Raw genomic sequence first — 22743 nt, 5'->3', positions numbered from 1 at the left:
CCCCTCAGATTGTAGTCATCATGTGTCATGGAGTGGATCCAGGCGTGCCAAATTTGCTGAAGCGAGCCCAAAGCAGTTTTCCATCATTCTAGAGTTTGTTGGGTCTTCATTGTGGGAGTAATGATGAAAGCAGGTCTGTATCTTACTGAAGGTCACTGTCTTTTAGTGGACGGCGTCCAATCAGAGAGCAGTAAAGGGAGTTTTGAGTGTGGGCGGTAGCTGTGACATCATCTAACCTAACAAACAGACAGTAGTACATGTCAGCTTCATTAGAAGTGCATTTTCTGTGTTTTCACAAATTGCAACCCAACCATTTCTGAAGTGAGAACTTTTCATGTTTAATAGCAAAACATGATGAAATGCAACCAGTAAAATCGGAGCGATTGCCATATAAATTTAATCTTTACCTATTTAATCTTTCCATTACAGGTATCTAAACATTCTTAAGTCAAGATACTATTACTTTAGAAACAAAATGACATAACGGGTCAAGTCAAGTCACCTTTGTTTCTATAGCGGGTTATACAATACAGAATGTTTCACAGGAGCTTCACAGTTATAAAAAGTAACTGCATTTAAAACAATAAAAAATGTCTGTCGATGGAGAACGATTTTTATTTATTTTTTTTACTTTTTACACTTTTCTTAATTTTAATAGAATTTTCAGCAAACAAATTTATCAGAATAAAGTGAGTTTTTGCATAAAACAAGAAAAAATGTCTGTCTTTGGGGTCAAAATATAAACTTGTTTTCCCTTTGAATTAAGTTCATTTTTCTGACCCCATTGGCAGATTTTTCCCCCTTGTTTTAAGCACAACTCGCTTCATTTTTGTCTTTTTGAAATATCTTAACCCTCATGTTCAAGTCATTTCCAGATTTTCTTTTTTTCCCAAAGCTAGTTAATGTTTTGTAGTAATGCTTTGCTCACACAGGGTACAACAACTTCCCCAAATTGTTTATAATTTTTGTACTTGTTTGGGATTTGTTTCGCCACCATGTTACACTTGAGGTCTTCCTGGTCAAAAATGACCGGCCTACAAAAAAATTGCTTTTAAAATTCTTGTTATGCTATAATATAATCAAATATTGGATTCAATCATTTTTGTCAACTTCTGTTCTTTCACTTAGCACAGGTTTTGTATTTGTTTTTTAAACTGATTGATTGTAGGCCTCGTTGATCTGAGCTCATGCACCTCAGTTTTTGCCAAAATGATCCACAAATAATGCTTTTTTCACTCAAAAACTAATTGACAAAATATTAAAACCATGATTTGGTGATAATATAGTGTAATGAGAGATGTACTAGCAATTTTTAATGATTTTTAAACCAGCAACACTAAATTGTGACCCTGGAGCACAAAAGCAGTCTTAAGTCGCTGGGGGATATTTGTAGCAATAGCCAAAAAAACATTGAATGGGTCAAAATGATCGATTTTTCTTTTATCCCAAAAATCAGGATATTAAGTAAAGATCATGTTCCATGAAGATATTTTGTTAATTTCCTACTGTAAATATATCAAAACTTAACTTTTGATTAGGAATATGCATTGCTAAGAACTTAATTTGGACAACTTTAAAGGCGATTTTCTCAATATTTAGATTTTTTTGCACCCTCAGATTCCAGATTTTCAAATAGTTGTATCTCGACCAAATATTGTCCTGTTTTCAGATGCTTTCAGATGATGTATAAATCTCAGTTTCAAAAAATTGACCCTTATGACTGGTTTTGTGGTCCAGGTTCACAATTAGGTAAAGGAGTTAAGTACTTTTACTTCTGAAGTAAATGTAAAAGTAAGTGATTTATGATGATTTAAGAATGTTTAGATATTTGTTCTGGAAAACCAGATGAAATCATAATTTTTTGCAGTGTTGACTCTCTCTTGTGCTTTAAAAACACCCTTTTTGTGATTTGTGCATTGAGTTTTCTGAACTGTATAGCAATTCATCACTTGCTTTCTATGTCTGCAGAAACTTCTAGAGCTGAATAACCTTCATTCTATGGTGTCGGTGGTGTCTACATTGCAAAGCGCTCCCATCTTTAGACTGAGCAAGACCTGGGCGGTAAGAAACACACTCAACATTTACACACATTTGCCAAGCTGTCTGAATGACAAAACCCAAACCTGCACCCTAAAGGCCGTTTCACACTGAGCACGAAGTGATTGATCGCCTTCTGCGAATTCACGCCTGCATGCCGACCAACAATGCATTTCTTCTCATGTATGTATTCATGCGGCTTTAACATCGTCCACTTAATGTTTTTGCTCAAAAACCCACTTTAAACCTTCATTGAGTGCTTGTAATAACTTCCGATTGGGATCTGAAGTGGAGTTTGATTCTATAATAGGCAGACATGCACTCTTTGTATGTTTTATAATGGATTGAACACTACACCCACTTATCATTTGTCATAAACATCCTTTATTGTTATAAAAATACCATGAGCTGCATAAAAAACACATAAAGAAAATATATCGTCATAATAATGTTTATTTGCATTCATATTTGTGACCCTGGAGCACAAAAGCAGTCTTGAGTCGCTGGGGTATATTTGTAGCAATAGCCAACAATACATTGTATGGGTCAAAATTATAGATTTTTCTTTTATGCCAAAAATCATTAGGACATTAATTAAAGATCATGTTCCATGAAGATATTTTGTAAATTTCCTACTGTAAATATACTTAAAAAATAACTTAATTTTTGATTAGTAATACCCATTGCTAAGAACTTAATTTGGACAACTTTAAAGGTGATTTTCTCAATATTTTGATTTTTTTACACCCTCAGATTCCAGATTTTCAAATAGTTGTATCTCGGCCAAATATTGTCCTATCCTAGCAAACCATATATCAATGTAAAGCTTATTTATTCAGCTTTCGGATGATGTATAAATCTCAATTGACCCTTATGACTGGTTTTGTGGTCCAGGGTCACATTTCATGTGAAGAAAAATGTTTCTCTCAATTTTTTTGAATATACGGCAGGGCAGGAGATATGATCACATGATTGACAGATCTAGAGTGAACGCGCTCTGACTGGTGTGAATAGGCCCATAGGGATCTGTTGTTTCAATTCAAAAGCGTCATGTGTGAAGTGTGATCGTTCAGTGTGAAAAGGCCTTAAGGAACAGTGTTCTTTAATTTACTTTATTCGATGAATCAGAGACTGTCCTCAAGAAATGGTTTGGTCAGATTGGGCTCACTTCTGGGAATGGTTTTGTCCCCACAGTGTAGCGAAATAAAGCCAGACTCATCACAGACCTCAACCCTTTAGCTGCTTAATCATAATGTCTGAATTATACATATGTATTGCTCATTCATCACGATAATTACATTTTCCGCACTTTGCCCACTTACTCCTGTAATTATATTTCCCTGCTCACTTTGAAACTGATGGTTTTTAACATACGCATTTGTCGTTTAAAATGGAAAGTTAGTCTTTAAAATCTAACTTTGTGGAAAGAAGCGTGGAATCCAAACATAACACTTCTCTCATTCTACTGTCTACTGTATGGTTTTCAATAAGTGTAGATTGCAGAAAACATTAGTCATAACTAGTGATGATCCCAAATGAAAATTTTAAATGAAATCAAAGAAACTGTGATGAAAACCGAAAGCAAAAGAATTGCTCATTTTAAAGTAGCCACTATTTGAAATAAACTACATTTCATGTAGTTATGGGTTGGAAAGATTTTTTTTTTTAATATTTTTGAAAAATCTCTAATGCTCACTAAAGCTGTATTTATTTGGTAAAAAATACAGTAAAATCAGTAATATTGTGAAATATTATTACAGTTTAAAATAATTGCTTTCTTCTTTCAAATATTTTAAAATGTAATTTATTCTTGTGATGCAAAGCTGAATTGCTCCAGTGTCACATGATCCTTCAGAAATCATTCTAATATGCTGAAACATTTCTGATTATTATCAGTGTTGAAAACCGTTGTGCTGCCCCATGTGTTTGTGGGGGGAAAAATTAAAAGAACAGAATTCATTTGAAATAGAAATCAACATTTGTAAATGCCTTTACTGTCACTTTTGATCAATTTAATGGATTCTTGCTGAATAAAAGTATTAATTTATTTTAAAAATATATATATTACTGACCCTACTTTTGAACGATAGTGAAAAAAAAACTGCATAAATTTGGTCAGTCTCTTATAAAAGCTCAGTTAATGTACAATATAATGTCATCCACACCAAAGAAGGATGAACTGAGACAGTTTCACTGTATTTTGCAACATTTCCTTAAATGTGTTTTTGTTTCGCAAGATTTGTGTTTCTTGGATTTTTATTCGCTTGCATCAGATTAAAACATAACAGGGAGGATTGCATCAGACTGCCATTTTTATACAGTATTGCGTTAAATCATGTATGCGGATCAAAGACAAGACAACCCATTTTGGTGTTCGCATCAAATGAAATTTACAGAAAGTGATTTTATATACATAGAAAGCACATTAAATGCAAGTAAAGTGTCTAATTAAATGTTTCAAATAACTTCTGTGAAAATAAAATGTCAAAATATGGGTGAAATAATGTTCCATCTTTATTCAGCATAACAGATATATTTATGTAAAAATAAAACAACATCTGACCTGTACTTATTAAAATATATAAAAGAAAAGTGATCATACTAAATGTAATTATATCTTAAATGATTAAAAACTTATTTTGAAGGATAGTGGCAAAGATTGGTAAAGGTTGAAAATGACAGTTAATTAGTTTTTGGGGCTTTTAATGAATCTAATGATTCTGGTTCTAAATATGGCTGACAAGATTTTTGGTGAATGAACTATTGTTACACTGAATGACATTTTAAAGCAGCACTATATGTAACTTTTGGCGCTCTAGTGGTTAATAAACAGACATTAACATTCCAACCGGAGCTACTTCTCTAAGTTTATGTCTCTGGCGATTCACGCAGGTATGTGTTACTCCGCAGCGGTGACGACCCGACCAGGCTACAATAGTCCAAATATGAGTACTTATTATAAGTGTACCATAGTGATTCGGAATAAGACAAAAACGCGGTTTGGAAGATTAATTCATGATGTACTCGCTCATTATATACATTTTGCAAATTTTGAACACAGAAAAAGTTACATAGTGCTGCTTTAATGGGAGTCTTTTGTCTGGGTAAATCATGGTAAACTGTATGATATAATTATATTTTTTGTTGAAAAAAAAAAATGCTTGAAAACCCCCCTTATGTCTTTGACCCATGCATTGAATATGAAGTCATGCATTATGTTACAGTTTCCAAAAAGTCAGGCCAGCAGGTCAGTAAAAACTTGCCTTTTTGTGCTTGGTGAGTCTCCGTTTTGGAAGTTTGACCGCTTGATAATGACCAGTTTAGTGACGGATGTCTGATCATGCTGTTCTTTCTGCCACTATCGATCGGGATGATCATGACAACAGCCGGCCTTCACACTTTTCACTCCAGCATAGAACCAGAAAACACTGAAAATGCTTTATTTCATTTTCGTTTTTTTTGCCACTGTTTCTAGTAGAAGTCAAGAAATGACATGTTTGAGTCTGGAAGCATACAGGAGGTTTAGAGGTTGGGGACTGAACGTCTGGGTGTGTGTTTTTTGGCACTTGCCATTGGATTCTCTTACACTTCATGTCTGAGTCCAGATGACCACTTCCCCTAACAATTAACAGATGTTTGAAATATGGAGAGAAATGATGCTCTTAGGATGTGTTCATCATTAAAACAGCAGATGAACCTTTGAAGTACTTGATTTTGGTCAACGCTCAATGGCTGTGTTTCAAAACCTGTTGACTGGCCTTGCCGACTGCTGCCTACTGCCTTCAAAAGCAGCCTCCGAATTTAACTGAAATGAACACCTCTTTAAGTGCGTTTGTGCACCATTCAGAACTGAATTTAGAATGCATTTTAAATTCCAATTCAGTTTCTGATTTTGCATTTGAATTTGAGCTAGCACACAGGAAGCAGAATTCAAAATTAAGGAAGTGCAGTTCAAATCAATTTAAATTCAAATCAAATAAAAAAAAATTATAAAAAAAAAACAAAGTCATAAAGTCTTTTAACTATAAAAGCAAAGTTTTTCAAATTAGCTTGATAAAGTTTTGAAAAATAGTTTAAAAAGCTTTGAAAAGGTTTGGGTTTATGAACAGAAAGGATGTAGTGGGTGTTTATACACCACCATTCAAAAGCTTGGGTCAGTGAGATTTTTAAATGATCATTTATTTTTATTAAAAATACAGTAAAAACAGTAATATTGTGAAATATTATTATAGTATTACAGTTCAAAATAATTGCTTTGTATTTAAATGTATTTTAAAATCTAATTTATTCAAGGCTGAATTTTCAGCAGCCATTACTCCGGTACACACACACACAAAAAGCTTCAGAATTTCACGTTTAATTCAATGCTACTTTGTAATAATTATTTACTTTACTACCAAATTAGATTTTGTTTTTCAAATTATATCCTATGTCTATTTTTTTCCAGTGTAGTCTATTTATAAAATGCATAGAATATTTATAATCAGATAAATATAATTATAGTAAACTTGCATTCACAATTTCTCTCACTCCATCTGCCGCCTTTTATTTTTTATATTGTTTGATATTGTATGATTACTTATATGATATTGTGTTGATATTTTACTGACGTTTTCTAATTGATCATGTTATTATGGAAGCTGGTTTCTGCCACTGGATAAAACAAATAAAAAAAAGGTAATTGCGACTTTTTATCTCACAGTTCACTTACAATTTAATCTTTTTATTTTTCAGAATTGCAAAATATCAAAATTGGAATTGTAAGAAAAAAGTCGCAATTTTGAGTTTATATCTCGCAATTCTGACTTTTGTTCTCATATAAAAACTTGCAATTGGGCTTCCATATGTTATTGCCTTTGGATTTGTTGGTCTGATCCATAATGTGTTTTACACTCAGTGACTCTTCAAAATGCAGTGTTTTTGCTATTCCGTTAATGATTTTTAGCTGCAGGTTTAGTTCAGTGATACTTACCTCTGTGTTGGCTGTGGATGATGCCAAGATCAAGTCTGCTGGCAGGTTTATGGCCCTGTCCGTCCACCCTTAGAGGAACACCAGGGACACTTTGTACTTTAAAAGCCATTCCACAGCCATCGAGAAGGTCCGTGGCGCCGGAGGTTTGGCGTTGGTCAAGGTGACGTGGATGGGAGGTATTCATTTATGTACAGCTTAAGAAATATGAACGTATCCGATATAATGTGAAGCCCAGATTTATGTATATAATTGAACTCACCAGACTTGATGCATCAGTTTCCAGGGAAAAGTCATTAATCTGTCCACACTTAAAGGGAAATTCCACCCAAAAATGAATATTGTTATCATTTACTCACCCTCATTCCTCAGTTTGATTAATGCCTCATGTACGGTGGCCTTAAAGTATCAAATCAGAAGACTAGAGACCCAAAAAACAACATGAATGTTCTTGTCATGGTTGCAGCAGTTTAGAACAGAATCTCACTTTACATCAGATTTATCACATGCAATTAATTAAATGCACTACCGTTCAAAAGTTTTGAATATTTTTTTTTTTCTCAAAAGAAATTAATACTTTTATTCAGCGAGGATGCATTAAATTGATCAAATATGACAGTAAAGTCATTTATAATGTTACAAATAGTTTCTATTTCAAATAAATGCTGTTCTTTTGAACTTTCTATACATCAAAGAATAAAATGTATTGTGGTTTCCACAAAAATATGAAGAAATGTTTTTTTGAGCAGCAAATCAGCATACTAGAGTGATTTCTGAAGGATCATGTGACACTGAAGACTGGAGTAATGATGCTGAAAATTCAGCTTTTTTATTTTAAATCATAATAATATTTCACAATATTAATGTTACTCTATTTTTCATCAAATAAATGCAGCCTTGGTGAGACTTTTTTCAAAAACATTTATAAATCTTACCACACCCAAACTTTTGAACAGCATTGTATGGGTAACCACTTTTTAATGTTCTATTTTTGTATAAATGTTTATAATATTTTATAACATGTTTCTCTCGCAATATCACAGCAGCACCCATTTATCAGTAAATGATTCTACAGATTAATTTATACTTATTTATCCCAGATAACATGTCTTTTAATGTTGCCATTTATGCAGTTAATAGCAGTTACATTTTAATTGATTGACAGAAGAATTATTTTAGTATAATGTATATGCTATTGTAGTTTTTAATAATATTTTGAATTCTTTTACATTTTAATTTTAGTTTCATTTGTTGTAATTTTGTCATATGCTTTTGTCTTTTTATTAGTTGTATTCTATATTTAATATATCAAATATTACTCTTTAGGTTTAAACTAATTTGATTTCAGTTCAGTTTCATTTTAATTAACAAAAATGTTTTTTTAACATTTTTAATTCTAATTAACAATAATAACCCTGACTGACAGCCCGACTTTAGCTTTTTAGCTCAATATCGTGTCTGGTTTGAACTCAGTGTTATGATTAGTGATTTAAACGCTAATGGCACGTATTAAACTGGCTTGTAATTCATGCTACATGAATGATACCTCAGCCATCCACAATGGTGAATGGTGAATTATGGCAAGAATTACTGTAGAAAACAGGAAAGTATTACATGGTTAGCTAACAAAGTTTACGGCCCATCTGCAGGTATGAGCTGGATGGGATTTGACTGTACTATATTGAAAGCAGCCCAGGTCTAATTGGTCTTCAGGGATCAGTAGTGCTTGTTTCATCCCCTAGTTACCAGCAACCGATGCGTCTTTCCTTACACCTGCTCTCTCAGCCAGAGGCCTCCGGATGCTTTTGCCAGGTCCTGCACACATTTTCCTGCTCTGTCACTCCGTTATGGTGCTTTATAGCACAGAACAGGAGCTTTTTCAGTGGCTTTGTTGCAAAAGGGTAATTTCAATCCCTATTGTTGTTTAAAAAAAGTAATGTCAAACGCTGAAGAAAGATTATCCAGTGTTCTCCGGTAGGATTAGCCTGTCGTTCGAGAGCTTTTCAGCAGCTGGCACTGAGAACATTTATTTGAATCGCAGATTGAGAAAATACTGGCTAATATTCGATGTTAGGCATGCTGAAACCACCCGAAACATGCTATATATCCGCTTTCAACACCCTAAAGCCAAGAACTACCGCTTTTTCCAAAACCATAATTTAGATGAGCTCTGACTTTTACTAGAAGAAACTCTGTTAGCTGCATTACAGGCTTCATTGATGGGATGGTCAGAGTTTTGTGGACATTAGTTTTATTTATTTAGTTTTGCATGCAAGAAAATCTCACTCACAGATGGTCCCACGATTGTGGTTGATTCATCTTGAGCTTTGATCAATGAACGCTTCACCCCATAAGCGCCAGTGATATCCTGGCGGACAGGTTGGCGATCTGCAAAGTCATTTTTGATGGTAGCGCAACATGCAGTTTGCAATACTTGCATGTAGTATTTGCATGCACTCATTTTACTGTGAATGGGAGTAAATGCAACGCACAATATGGCGAAATATGTCCCGCTTTCTAAATAAATTGGCCTCCAAGTGAACAAACTTTTCTCAAAAGGGACTTTGGTTGCAACCAGGGATATGGATAGCCTTCCCCAACATTTAGCGCTGCCATTTACTGCAGTGTATGGGAGACACCAAATTCTCTACAAGTGTGACAAAACAGTGATTAAACCACACAGCGCGACAGCAGAGCAGGACTTTCACCGTTTCTTTACATTTGTCCAGTGATTTTCCATTAAAAAGTTTGTTTGATTGTTTGAACACTGTAAAAAATGGCCGTGAATTTAATGGTAAAAGATTGTAAAAATGCTACAGTAAAAATTGCTACCATATTTTTTACGGTAAAATTCCGGCAACCACAGCTGCCGTTTTTTTACCGTACATTTTACGGAATTTTTTTTACAGTGTATCCTTCCTATGGAAGCCTGTTTACGTCAGAGTAAAAAATAAATAAAAGGTAATTGCAACTTTTTATCAAACTATTCTGAGTTTATATCTCACAATTCTGTCTTTTTCCAGATGAAAATTCATAATTGTGTTTAGAAATAAATCTAAACGCTAGAAAAAAAGTCAGAATTATGAGATAAAAAGTTGTATTTTCTTTCTACACAGTGTGTATGGAACCGAACTGAAGCTAGTTGTTAGTGACATATTTAAATGCTAATCAGAGTTGTGTCCTTTCTGTATATGCTGTGCAAGAAATCACGGGGTACGTTTTGTCTCGGTGTTGCCAGATCTTGCTAGAAAAGAACCACATATAAGATCAAGCCCATAATAAACTCAAATCCAAATTTGTTATCTTGGAAATAAGCCACATACTAAAATATTGCAAACTGCACCGCCTGCTTTATTACCTCTATAAACTAGATCGCTTCATTAGCCATGCCCAAACAAATGGCCCAAAAACGCTTAATAAGGCGACACTTATAAAAAGTGGATATGGCAACCCTTCAAGAGCACACTCTGCAAAGCAACCTTCAAATCATAAACAAAACGCTATGGTTCTGTTGATGGTGGTTTATTTAAAATTGCTGAATATAACGAGTCTTTGGTCGCTATAATATTATTTTGGTTAAAAATAGCGGATACTAAATGTGCAAGATGGTGTCAATCATCGTAGTTTTGATTGAGTTCTGTTCCATACACACTTGAAATGATAATTTAGGCGATTCACTCCCGTATTTAAATGCGGCCTTAGTCTCAACATCATCATCAGATTTAAAAATTCAAATCCTTTAAATTCCACTTCCTGTAATTCTAATTCAAATTTCAAATCCGGTCCTGCATGTTGTAACCAGTTCAGTTCAATTCCTCACTGTACGGGAATTGTACTGGAACTAATTCTTCAGCTCTGAATTTTGCACAAGCCTGGTTTCCGAGCAGAAAGCTAATCTTGTATCTGATCTTATAATTGGAGCGATGTTTTCTTGGATCTGAAAGCGCGTTGGCTTTTTAATTGACAGACGATCAAAGGTTGATTTCAGAAGCCTGGTTTGTTGCGTTGAGACGTTACACTGGCTGTTAATCCATCTGACAGTGTTTCCATTGATCGTCTTGCTGGTGTGTCCGCTTTCATGTGCCATGGTGGAATAAAGCCTTTTCTGCCAGGATTCCTCATGTCAGTTCTTCCCTGCGTTAAACGTTAATGATTACGGTGGGAACAGGCATCTGTGAGGCATGTAATGACATAAACCATTTGTTCTAGTCCGTTAAATAAAAAAGCATGAAAATTTTTACAAGTCATTCTCAATTGCTTTTAATATCCTGATATTTGGACGCAGTCGCAGAATGTGGGTAAATCGCACGAAGCCTGTCAAAAAATGTTCCAGTTATAGTTCAGCCCGAAAACACAAGTAAAAAAAAATTGAAGATGAATTTTTGAAAGATGAAGGCTTTTTTGAGTATTATCATGCAGAGATTAGATTATCTCTGAATGTGCTGAGAGTTTAATGGGCATTTGGGGATACATTGTGTGCTAGGTTTATACCAGATCACCATATGTGACAAAATAAGTGCAATAGTCATGCAGCCCTATACTGTATATAAATAATTTTAAAATGAAAACAATCACAATAAAACACTTTAAATATTCAGTTTTTTAATAAATGAAGAGTTTGGTTCCAAAACGCGATAAACGCCATTTTTAAAAAATTGAATTCCCGCCAAAATCAGTATTGTATCGGGTCGGTATTGAAAAGTCAATTTAAATTTTACGCAAAATGCGATATCTGCCGTGTTATTCTGTCATGTTTTCTCCCTATCTTTCCAAACCACGACAAACGCCAGTCTCCCTTCTCTGCAGAATGCGATACATCCGCTCAACCAATCACAGCGCACCATTCCACGCATTGTAAACAGTAGGCCTAACTGACAAGCTACGCAATATCGTGTTCATAATCGCAGATCAATCGCCTTCGATTATGAATGCGATATTGCAGTGAACTACGGCTCTGTGTATTAAAGGCCGCTCCATCTGAAAGCACATGATGGAGATTTACTACTAATCACAGAACCGGCTTTACTGACGAGATGCGCATGACAATCACATGCGATTTATCGTGCAGCCCTTAAAAAATGAATAATTTTGACGACATTGATGAACCTGTGGTGGTTTCTGCGGTGGGGAAGAAACGTAAGCTATTAATAAGATTAGTATTGACCAAGTTCAGAGGCTGTCATATGTGGATCAACTTACTTTGTTGTGTATTTTCAACAGTTTCAGTATGAAAAATAACTTTTATATTGATTCAATGGATTTATTGCATTTTGGGGGAAAAATAATCAGTTTTTATAAAAAAAATGTGAAAATCAAAATCTGGATTTGAATGTTTAATGTTATTACAACCTTTTTATATTGATTCAATGGATTTATTGCATTTTGGGGGAAAAATAATCAGTTTTTATAAAAAAAATGTGAAAATCAAAATCTGGATTTGAATGTTTAATGTTATTATAACCTAAAGATGCTATGTGAAAGTTTGAAATGGAAAATAGTGGTTTTCATCTTGCCACTTTCTTGGTAAAGAAAACACATTTTTACTCAAATTAATCAAAATGGATTTATAGCGTTTTGGAACCAAACTCTTCAAATATTCAGTAGTGTATCTATTTACTGACCATTCAATGACATCTGAGTCTGTTTAATTAGTCATTCTGTCCACCTGTTGTCCGACTAATTATCGAATTAGTTCCCTTTGTTTGGTTCATGTTTATAAGCCCTCAGTTCTCCTTGGTCCGTTCTCATTTGTAGTATTGTGGTTTTCTCCTGAGAACTTGTGATTAAAGTATATTCCCTGGAACTGTTTAAATATTATTTATACATTTTCTTGACCCGAAACAATGAGTTTTAGTGAAATAATCATAAATATAATGATAGCTCAATATATTCAAATATTTTAGGTCATGTTGTTTATTGTTATTACGTTGTCTTTATAACAAAGTTTTTGTTGTAACTGCAGCTCAAATGACGCTGTTCCAAGTTCCAAATCAGGAATTAAAAAATTTGTCATCCTTTCTGTTCTTTTCGTTTGTGGTTACATGTGTTGAAATCATTTGTGTCTCTTTTTCCAGTATGTCCGCAGTTCATGTAAGCATATCTGACGACTCCAAGCAGCGAGGCCTTGTGTGTGTTTGTGTACACACCCGTGTTTTTCTCACATTTTCTGCTCACCACAGACGTGAAACATGACACAGTCTCATTTTACACTTCTCATCCCTCTGCCAACTATAACACCAAGATGCTGACTGTCCCGATTTTATATCGCATTCCATATTCCACTTTATCGGGTCAGTCTAAGTTTCCATGCTGGGTGAGTTTAGTTACTGTATGTCTTTATAGCTTTGGTCCTCGGCTTGCTTTAGCTTTGCTATCTGACGTCCATCTAGCTTAGCCTCAAATCCTACCATAAAATATTCCTATGCAGCCTCTAAAAGGATATTTGTCGGCTTGCATGTTGGGAAAGGGTTGTGTCAGTGTGGAGTGATATATTAGCAGGCTGTCTGCGCTGTCTGAACATGAACTGAAGGAAATTTCCTCTTGTACAGTAGTTTTTTCCACTAATCCCACTGTGCACCTTGTATATCCATGTAATTGACATTTCCAGCTACCAAGTGAAGACTTTATTTTGTATTACAGTACTTACACTTTGCACAATCATACCTATTGGTTAGTCATTAGAACAAACCTTACTCTGTTTCTTCTGAAAATGTTAAGATGTGTTCCTGTAGCTCAAACTGTAAAAGCCCAGGGAATGCATGAACTGATAAAATGTAAACCTTGAATGCAATGCAAGTTGCTTTAGATAAAGGTGTGTGCTAAATGCATACATCTAAATGTAATAGTCTAGTTGGATGTCTAAAAACAAGTCTAAAATTAATTGCATTTCTCTGGTCGGCCATAACCATTTAATCTGCATGTATCAAAAACCATCACTAAAATTAAATTCAAACCAAAAATTCAGTCACTTAAATTTATTCATTTCGAAGACACTTTTTGTACACATTTTTAAAGCCTTTTTCATGTTTGTACACTACCATTAAAAAAATTAGTAAGATTGATTGATTTATATTCAGCAAGGAAGCATTGAATTGATCAAAAGTGACATTAAAGACATTTATAATGTCACAAAAGATTTATTTCAAATAAATTATGTTCTTTTGAGAGTCCAGTTCATCAAAGAATCCTGAAATCCTGATGGTTTCAAAATATGAAGCAGCACAACTGTTTTCAACATTGATAATAATCAGAAATGTTTCTGGAGCAGCAAATCAGCATATTAAAATGATTTCTGAAGGATCATGTGATACTGAAGACTGGAGCAATGATGCTGAAAATTCAGCTTTGATCACAGGAATGAATTACATTTGAAAACATATTCTCACAGAAAACAGTTCTTTAAAATTATAATAATATTTCACAATTTTTACTGTGTTTTTGTTCAAATAAATGCAGCCTTGCTGAGTGTAAGAAACCTCTTTCAAAAACACTTTTGAACAGTATTGTATACTTATAATTAATATTATTAATTCTGTGTTAAATTACACCTTTCTCCTTTAGCATATGTGTTAGCATTTTTTCAATATATGTGTTTATACAGCTGTTGTTTGATTGAATACCTTGACTAGCGCCTTAATGTTTCCTTGTCAAAGTCTTGAGCTCAAGTGCTCCACAGCTCTGTGTTTCGCCCACAGTTTTCTGCATTAGTCAGTGGAATTTCAAATGTGTCTATTTCTTCCCATCATGAGGTATTTACCACTGTAAATGTACAAGCCTTTAGCATTGTCCCCCAGAGCCTCGTAAACCAATGAGATCGTGGCTTCCATGAGCTCATGGCGTGACCAGTCGGAGTCGTTATTAATGAGGCACATGTATGGAGACGCGAGTGTCTCCTGAGTTTTGCACCATATGCCGCTTTGGCTTTGGAGTTGTTGGTTGTATTTTGAAACCAGCTGGGTGGGCAGAGGTACCTGCCCACCTTTCCCAATAGATAAACCTATTGGGAAAAGGATGTTTTGCAATAGTTTGGTTTTCATTTTATTCTCTGATCTTTTAGATATTGTAGCACTTGCACAGTGGAGAAAGGACAGGTTTTTCACTGTCATTTAATAATCATCACTCATCACGATCTCCAAAAGAGACAAATCTGATATATTTTACGTTCACATGCTTGCATAGCATTTAGCTTTGAACCAAGATGGTTATCGAATAGCAGCTTTATCTTCAGGACTGTTTCACCCAGATTCACCATACAAATGATTGACTACAGGTGCATCTCAATAAATTAGAATGTAGTGGAAAAGTTTTATTTTTTATTTCATTTAAAAATGTATTTATTTCATTTATTTCAGTAATTCAACTCAAATTGTGAAACTCGTGTATTAAATAAATTCAATGCACACAGACTAAAGTAGTTAAAGTCTTTGGTTCTTTTAATTGTGAGGTTGGTTGTGCATCTTTTTCTTCCACACTTTTTCCTTCCACTCAACTTTCTGTTAACATGCTTGGATACAGCACTCTGTGAACAGCCAGCTTCTTTGGCAATTAATGTTTGTGGCTTACCCTCCTTGTGAAGGGTGTCAATGATTGTCTTCTGGACAACTGTCAGATCAGCAGTCTTCCCCATGATTGTGTAGCCTAGTAAACCAAACTGAGAGACCATTTTGAAGGCTCAGGAAACCTTTGCAGGTGTTTTGAGTTGATTAGCTGATTGGCATGTCACCATATTCTAATTTGTTGAGATAGTGAATTGGTGGGTTTTTGTTAAATGTGAGCCAAAATCATCACAATTAAAAGAACCAAAGACTTAAACTACTTCAGTCTGTGTGCATTGAATTTATTTAATACACGAGTTTCACAATTTGAGTTGAATTACTGAAATAAATGAACTTTTCCACGGCATTCTAATTTATTGAGATTCACCTGTATACTACAGATCTTAAGGGCTTCATCCTCCAGAAATGGAATGCATGAGTGTTTTCAGAGTGTGTAGCGCAGGTCAAACTCCGGGCATGACCGCTAACAGCTGTGAAGTCTAAAAGAAGCATCAGAAAACAGTTGGTCTGATGGTTTCCCTCCGCAGGTTGTTCATTCACTCGGGGCGGGCTGCTAAAAGCTGTTTGTTTGCATTGCTCGGCGCGTTGAGAAGGTCCCTCTTTATGATCCACCAGCTGTTCTTATTCACTCTGCATTTGATTTTTAAACCGCTTGAAATGGTGGTTGAACGATTCGGTTCTTCTTGTATTTTGTGACTTTCTCATTTAGGGTCATGAACGTGCATGTAAAGTTTCAACACAAATTTACTTTGGAAAGACTATAAATTTTGCTTAAATCAATTATGTTAGAGGTCAAATTGACCTCCATTGGTTTCCAAGCAATTTGCCAAAAATCAACGCTTTGAAAAACAACAAAGGGTCTGGTAAAAAAACAGAAAACCTTTTATTGTATAGCTTGCCAGACATAAAATATGAATTGCATGACAGCTTATGAAACTTAAGACTCAAAGTACTTGAAATTGAAGGCTTGTCTTCTGAATCATCCCAGGAGAATTCACTGTTTCTTCATCTGTTTGAGTTTCACTGTCAGAAAGAAATCTGTGAAAGAATGTTTTTGGTTGATGGTTTGTTGGAGCTCAGTCATTTGTCTGGTGTAGCACTGAAAAGTGTGAGAAACCCATTTTACCCTCACAAGGGTTTGAGAACTAGACATAAAAAGGCAAGTACAAATAGCAATAAATAATGCTAAATACAAATAATGTTAGATACTAATTATACTTAGTTGTGGTTATTTGCACCTCAGTCACTAGTAGTCATGACAAAATAAACATAAACTTATTTTATTATTATTATTTTGTGTCTGTGCAGTTCATTTTGAATAAAAAAAAAATATGTGGGTCAAATCTATCCATTACACAATAGAAATAACACAAAAGAAATGAGAACATTTCTTGCATGTTTTATATATTTTTTAGTCTCTGTAAACCTACAATAGAGTTTATTTTTTGTTGTTGTTGTTGTTTTTAAATGATTCTTTCATGTTTTTCTTTGTTGATTTTTGGTGAATTGCATGAAACCCAATTGCAATTCACTTACACAAACCAAGTACCCAGATTTTTATCAGAAAAGGAGGGTTCAATCTTTGGTAACCTGCAGTCCTGAGCCACTCACTTCCATTTAATCAATGTAAATGCGCATGAAGCTCCAAAATATACCCTAAAAAGAATTCAGTGTTCACTGAAAATTGATTGAATGTATGGAGAGAGAAAAAAAAAATTGGTATCGGATTTACTTTGAAACAATTTTCACTCAGAAATTGCTATTACATTTCACAGATAATTAAAAAGAAATGCCAAGTAACATTGAATTAAACAAATAATTTTTAAGTAGAATGTAAAGAAACAAATTTGATGGACAAATTTGAGAAATAATTTTTACAGCATAATTAAAATAATGCATGGAATGGAATCTGCAGACTTCACATTTTCTCTGCTGATTTTTGTGTAAAATGGTCTGCAGAATTGACCAATTGACCAGAGCTTTATACTCTTATTGACAGCTGAGAACAATCATTAGTCAAAATATTTCAGAAACATGCAAAGGATGAATGATTGGTGTTGAATTCGGTTGCATTTCCTTGTGAGCTTTTTTCTGTGCAGCTTGTATGTTGTTAAACTATGGTTTTAAAGTAGCTTCTCATCACGGCCTGTATTCAGATGAAAAACTAACAGAGTGCCGTAACTTTCCTGTTTTGTTTTATTTTTCCCAGCTGATCAGTCGGAAGGACAAGGCCACGTTTGAGAAGCTGGACTACCTGACCTCCAAAGAGGAGAACTGCGCCAGGATGAGAGAGTACATCCGTTCCCTCAAGATGGTGCCATGCATCCCCTACCTGGGTGAGTCCCCATCTGTCTGCTCTCTTTCAGTCTCTCTCTCCAGACGGGCTTTACTTCACCTTCCAGTGGGACGAATGAACTGGAAGAATGATCTTTTTAACATTTCCTGACTGACCAAGGGATCAGAGTTGGTAGATTCTGTAAATACCTCATCTGGTTCTACAAATCTTTCTCCAATGTCGGCCATTCAGAAGTAGACATGTATTCACATTTGTATTTGGCAAGCGAAATATACAATACTACCGTTTAATAGTTTGGGGTTTAAAATATATTTTGATGTTTTTGGATTTTTGTCTCTTCTACTCACCAAGGCTGCATTTATTTGATCAAAAACACTTTAAAAACTAAATTAGAAATTAAAATAACCGTTTCCTATTTGAATATACTGTAAAATGTAATTTATTTCTGTGGTCAAAGCTGAATTTTCAGCATCATTACTCCAGTTTTCAGTGTCACATGATCCTTCAGAAATCATTCTAATATACTGATTTGATGCTCAAGAAACATTTCTGATTATTATCAATGTTGAAAACAGTACAGCTTCATATTTTTGTAGAAAACTATTTTTTAGGATTTTTTGGATAGAAAGTTCAAAAGAACAACATTTACTTGAATTATATTTGTGATATTATAAATTGAATGCATCCTTGTGGAATAAAACTTTTATTATATATTAATTTCTTTCAAAAATACTCTCACAAAACTTTTGAACGGTAGTGTAAATATTGATAGTATATCATTGTATAATGGTACATTTAATCAGTGCCTGATTCTTTTTTAGAGATTCATAAAAGCATGAAATTGACTTTATATGTCTATATATGTATATATTTCTACATGTCATGTATCTCATCTGGACATTTGAACAATATCTCAGTATGTTCAAATGTCCAGATGAGATTCATTATATGTGTAAATATATAAACACATTGAACTTCATTCATGAAACACAATCTGAACAGATGTGTGTCTAGCTAAGTCATTCATGAAAACATTCTGATGTAAAATGTCACATTCAATTCAGCGCAGCAGTTTATGTAAGAAAGAATAGAGAATTGTGTTCTGTTTCGTGGGGCCAAATGTTGGTAGTTAATTGTATCTTTTCATGAAATGTGTGGACATCTACAAGCACCGTTTTTCTCAGCCTTGCGGTTTCTCATATTTGTTTTAGAGAACATCATGGCATTTTTGGTCACCTTACAGAGTTTCTAATGATAGCATGCATGCTGCATGTGTTTTCAATATGATATCTTCCTTGAAATTACTCTCAGTGTTTGAATATGAAACATGCAATTCAGATTTGTTTGTTTTTTATTATTTTAGCCAGTCATTTTTCAGTGTTTTCCCATGTTCTCTCACTCTAATGTGTATTGAACTCCATTATTTGTCACAGATGTACGGTTCTTATTATCTCACAGATTCTCAGTAAGTCTGGAGACTCAACAATAAATTGATTCCAAACCCTCTGTGCTGTTACAGCAATATCAATGATCAGGGAAACTATGTCTCATATTCCTCAGCACTTAGTCATTTACAGCTGCTGTTCTGATTTAACTCAAATTGGGTGAAGATGGAGGGATACATATCAGGTACTCTGGGTTTGATTTATAGACATGTTACAGGTGCTGTTTCTTTGGGATTGTCTAAGCATTTCTTGGACAGACTGTACTCATTTTCTTGAAGTTTGGTTGCTGGGATCACATGTTGTTTGGACATGAATTTGGTAGTTTCATGCATCCAAACCATTAACTAAACATAAAGTGTTATCTTTCCTGTAGCTTATTCTGGCCAAAAATTGTTCACTTAGTGAGAGATTGTTTGCCTGACATATTAAGGCGACAGACCGCTGTTTTAGTTTTTATGTGCCATTAATCTGAAATACAGTAATAATTGGCCGGCATATAAAAGCATTGAAACAAAACATTTTTTCCTTCCTGTGTGCAATATGTCTGTAGGTCAGATTGACGTTCAATAATGCAGAACAAAATAAACTGTTAAAGGAATAGTTCACTCAAAAATGAAAATTTGCTGAAAATGTACTCACCCTCAGGCCATCCAAGATGTAGATGAGTTTGTTTCTTCATCAAATTTGGAGAAATGTAGCATTGCATCTCTTGCTCAGCAATGGATCCTCTGCAGTGAATGGGTGCCGTCAGAATGAGAGTCCAAACAGCTGATAAAAACATCACAATAATCCACAAGTAATCCACACCGCTCCAGTCCATCAGTTAATGCCTTGAGAAGTGAAAAGCTGTGTGTTTGTATAAAAGCAAATCCATCATTAAGACATTTTAACTTTAAACCATTGCTTCTGGCCAAAATCCATAATCCATAATAACGTTTCCTCCAGTGAAAAAGTCCATCTCCTTTTGTCTCTCACATTAAAATCCACCCACATATTTGTTTAGAGTTGTTTTGGACTGTTTTTGCTTGTAAACGGTTCTTGATCTGTGCATATTTTTCTCCTGATTCAGACCAGACCACTTGTTCCACTGGAGAAAGCAGTATTATGGCTAGAGGAATCATTTCAGATGGAAACAATGGTTTAAAAGAAACAAACTCATCTACATCTTGGATGGCCTGAGGGTGAGGACATTTTCAACAAATTTTCATTTTTAAGTGAACTTTTCTTTGAAAACATGTTCCTGATCTTGACTTCCCTCTGTTCACCTGTACAATTTACAATTCAGTTCATATCTGATTAATAAAATAAATTCCACCATTCTACTTTTCCTCAACAATATCCTCTTTCAATTGGAAATGCTTTACATTACAGAATTAAAATGGCTTGCAAATGCCAATTTCATTTCATTCTTGACGCTAATGTATTTTCCATCCATTTACAAGGTTTTCCTCATTTGGAAGCTAATGTTAATGACACCATTTTTCATTTATAATGATTGATGTTTGAGCAGCAAAGGTTCGGGTCTGTTCTCTTGCACTCAGGACATACCCGGAGTCTCCCATAGGGCCCTTTAGAACCTTTAAGTTGCTTGTACAAGTGAAAACATTGAGGTTTGAGCTCAACCTTTCTATCGGTCTTTCGTGTTTCTAATGCATTGTAGTCTATAGGGCAAGACATGTGTATGTTTTTCGCAGTTGATCACAGAAGAGCTTGTCTCTACAACATAGTAGCTTTACATAATTTATTGGAAAATTCTGTAAGTACACAACACAATCATACTTTGCATTACAAAAACACTCACTCATATTTTCTATATACAAATGGTTTCAAAAGAGCACTCAGTCTAAAGGACCAGAGTGAAATCATTCAAACGACTAGGCTAAATTTACCTCTAAACGACAACAGAATTTTCATTTTTGCATTAGAAATACATTTAGGATGTCCACTTGCAGTGTACCCTGTATTGGAAGTCAATGCTATAAACAGATCAAATGAGAATCTATATGTTCAAATGCGTCCGTTGGTACACAACAGGTCATGTTTTATAGCACTAAAGTACTCAAAATAACAGTTCTTCAAGGTTAGACTTCTTACAGTGAGAATAAGGTGACCGGATGCCTGTTAAGATCAGACTCTATCCCCATTTTAAGCACACTTGTAAGGACGCACTCGATGCTGTTCAGCTTCCAGGTCATGTGGAACCTGAGTTGCCAGGTTTGTCTGACTGAAGTTTTTCTAGTATTTTCACTTGGTCTTCAGTGTCCTGGACACCATTGGGAAGAATCCCAAGAAGATATGAGTTATGTCTCCTTCATGAAGTCATTGCACTTTCATATATTTGGTTTTGGATATGTGTGACTGCATATTATGAATTCATAAGACTCAAAAACAAAGTAAAAAATCAATAATTAACCAAAATAAAAAAAAACATTAACATTGCACTTTTTACAACGTTTTTTGAGTTATGACGAATTAGACTTGCGTTTTCCTTCACATGATGTTCTAATGGAAAGTGTTGGGATTCGGTCGGATCATCATAGTGACCTTCTTCAAAGAATACGATCCTCCGCGGAACTCGGCCCAGTAAACTCCATCCTGGTAGCGGCTGCGGTAATGGCCACCGCGGTACCACACACCGTTCAGGTTGGAGTGGGCGCAGGCGTTGTACCACCAACCACCCTTCTGATAGTGGGCACAGTTTCCTGTATGAGAGGAAATTAGGTTTTTGAGTATGTGAACTCATTACACATTGATTCTATTTAGAGCGCTGCAGTGATGTATTTTTGTAGGGCAACAAAAAAGTTAACATCACCCTGCATTGTATTAAATTATCTGCTATACTGTAAAAATTGTCAATTTATTGGAGTACATTTTACAAGAAAATAATATTTTAGTCTTTCTACTTTAAAATTTCACTTTTAATTCAATTTTGCTTGCCGTTTCTTTGTGAAATTTACTTGCAATTACTGAGTAAAAATTGTTTCTGCACCACTTTAAAAAAAAAAAAAAAAAATTATTTTTTTTTTCCCCCAGAGTAGTTCCCTCAACAAAAACCATAAAGGACTTTTTCATTGGCTTTTGGAATAATGCAGAAAATAAGGTCTGTGACCAACAAAAGTTTGATTCATGCACGTTTTGCTCAAGATAATCCTCACAAATGAACACAACTTTATGAATTTTGAAGCCTACGGTAAATATAATCGTAATAAACACAATAAACTCTGACAAACTCTGTATAGTGTCATTTAGCCATTTGTTAGCAACTGCCTTTTTCAAGACACCAAAAGCTTAAAAAACACAAGTGGGGTGTTACTGATCAGATGCTGTTATAGTTTTCATTAATATTTTCCATCAGTTTTTATTTGAGATTTTCCATTTTCATTTTTCATTGTAAAGTTTTAGTCTGTGTGTGTTTTTATCATTTCTAATATATATATATAT

The 22743-nt window shown here is 34.6% G+C and overlaps 2 protein-coding genes across 2 annotated transcripts in view; one reads left to right on the top strand and one right to left on the bottom strand.

Moving 5' to 3' along the window:
* The window catches only part of LOC107654291 (ras-specific guanine nucleotide-releasing factor RalGPS1-like), a 127287-nt gene that overhangs the window by 38306 nt on the left and 66238 nt on the right, over nucleotides 1-22743 (top strand). The window contains exons 7-8 of the mRNA XM_016441316.1: nucleotides 1969-2061; nucleotides 17771-17897. Coding sequence (XP_016296802.1) covers nucleotides 1969-2061; nucleotides 17771-17897 — 220 coding nt within the window. The remainder of the gene's footprint in view (nucleotides 1-1968; nucleotides 2062-17770; nucleotides 17898-22743) is intronic.
* The window catches only part of LOC107654327 (angiopoietin-related protein 2-like), a 16556-nt gene continuing 14848 nt past the window's right edge, over nucleotides 21036-22743 (bottom strand). The window contains exon 5 of the mRNA XM_016441365.1: nucleotides 21036-22004. Within this exon, the coding sequence (XP_016296851.1) occupies nucleotides 21805-22004 (200 nt within the window). The 3' untranslated portion in view covers nucleotides 21036-21804. The remainder of the gene's footprint in view (nucleotides 22005-22743) is intronic.

This window comes from Sinocyclocheilus anshuiensis, unplaced genomic scaffold (genome assembly GCF_001515605.1).
Source record: "Sinocyclocheilus anshuiensis isolate Anshui unplaced genomic scaffold, SAMN03320099.WGS_v1.1 scaffold163, whole genome shotgun sequence".
In the NCBI taxonomy this organism is placed as follows: Eukaryota; Metazoa; Chordata; class Actinopteri; order Cypriniformes; family Cyprinidae; genus Sinocyclocheilus; species Sinocyclocheilus anshuiensis.
Note: the sequence above shows the minus strand (reverse complement) of the source record. Positions and strands in the feature narration are given on the sequence as shown.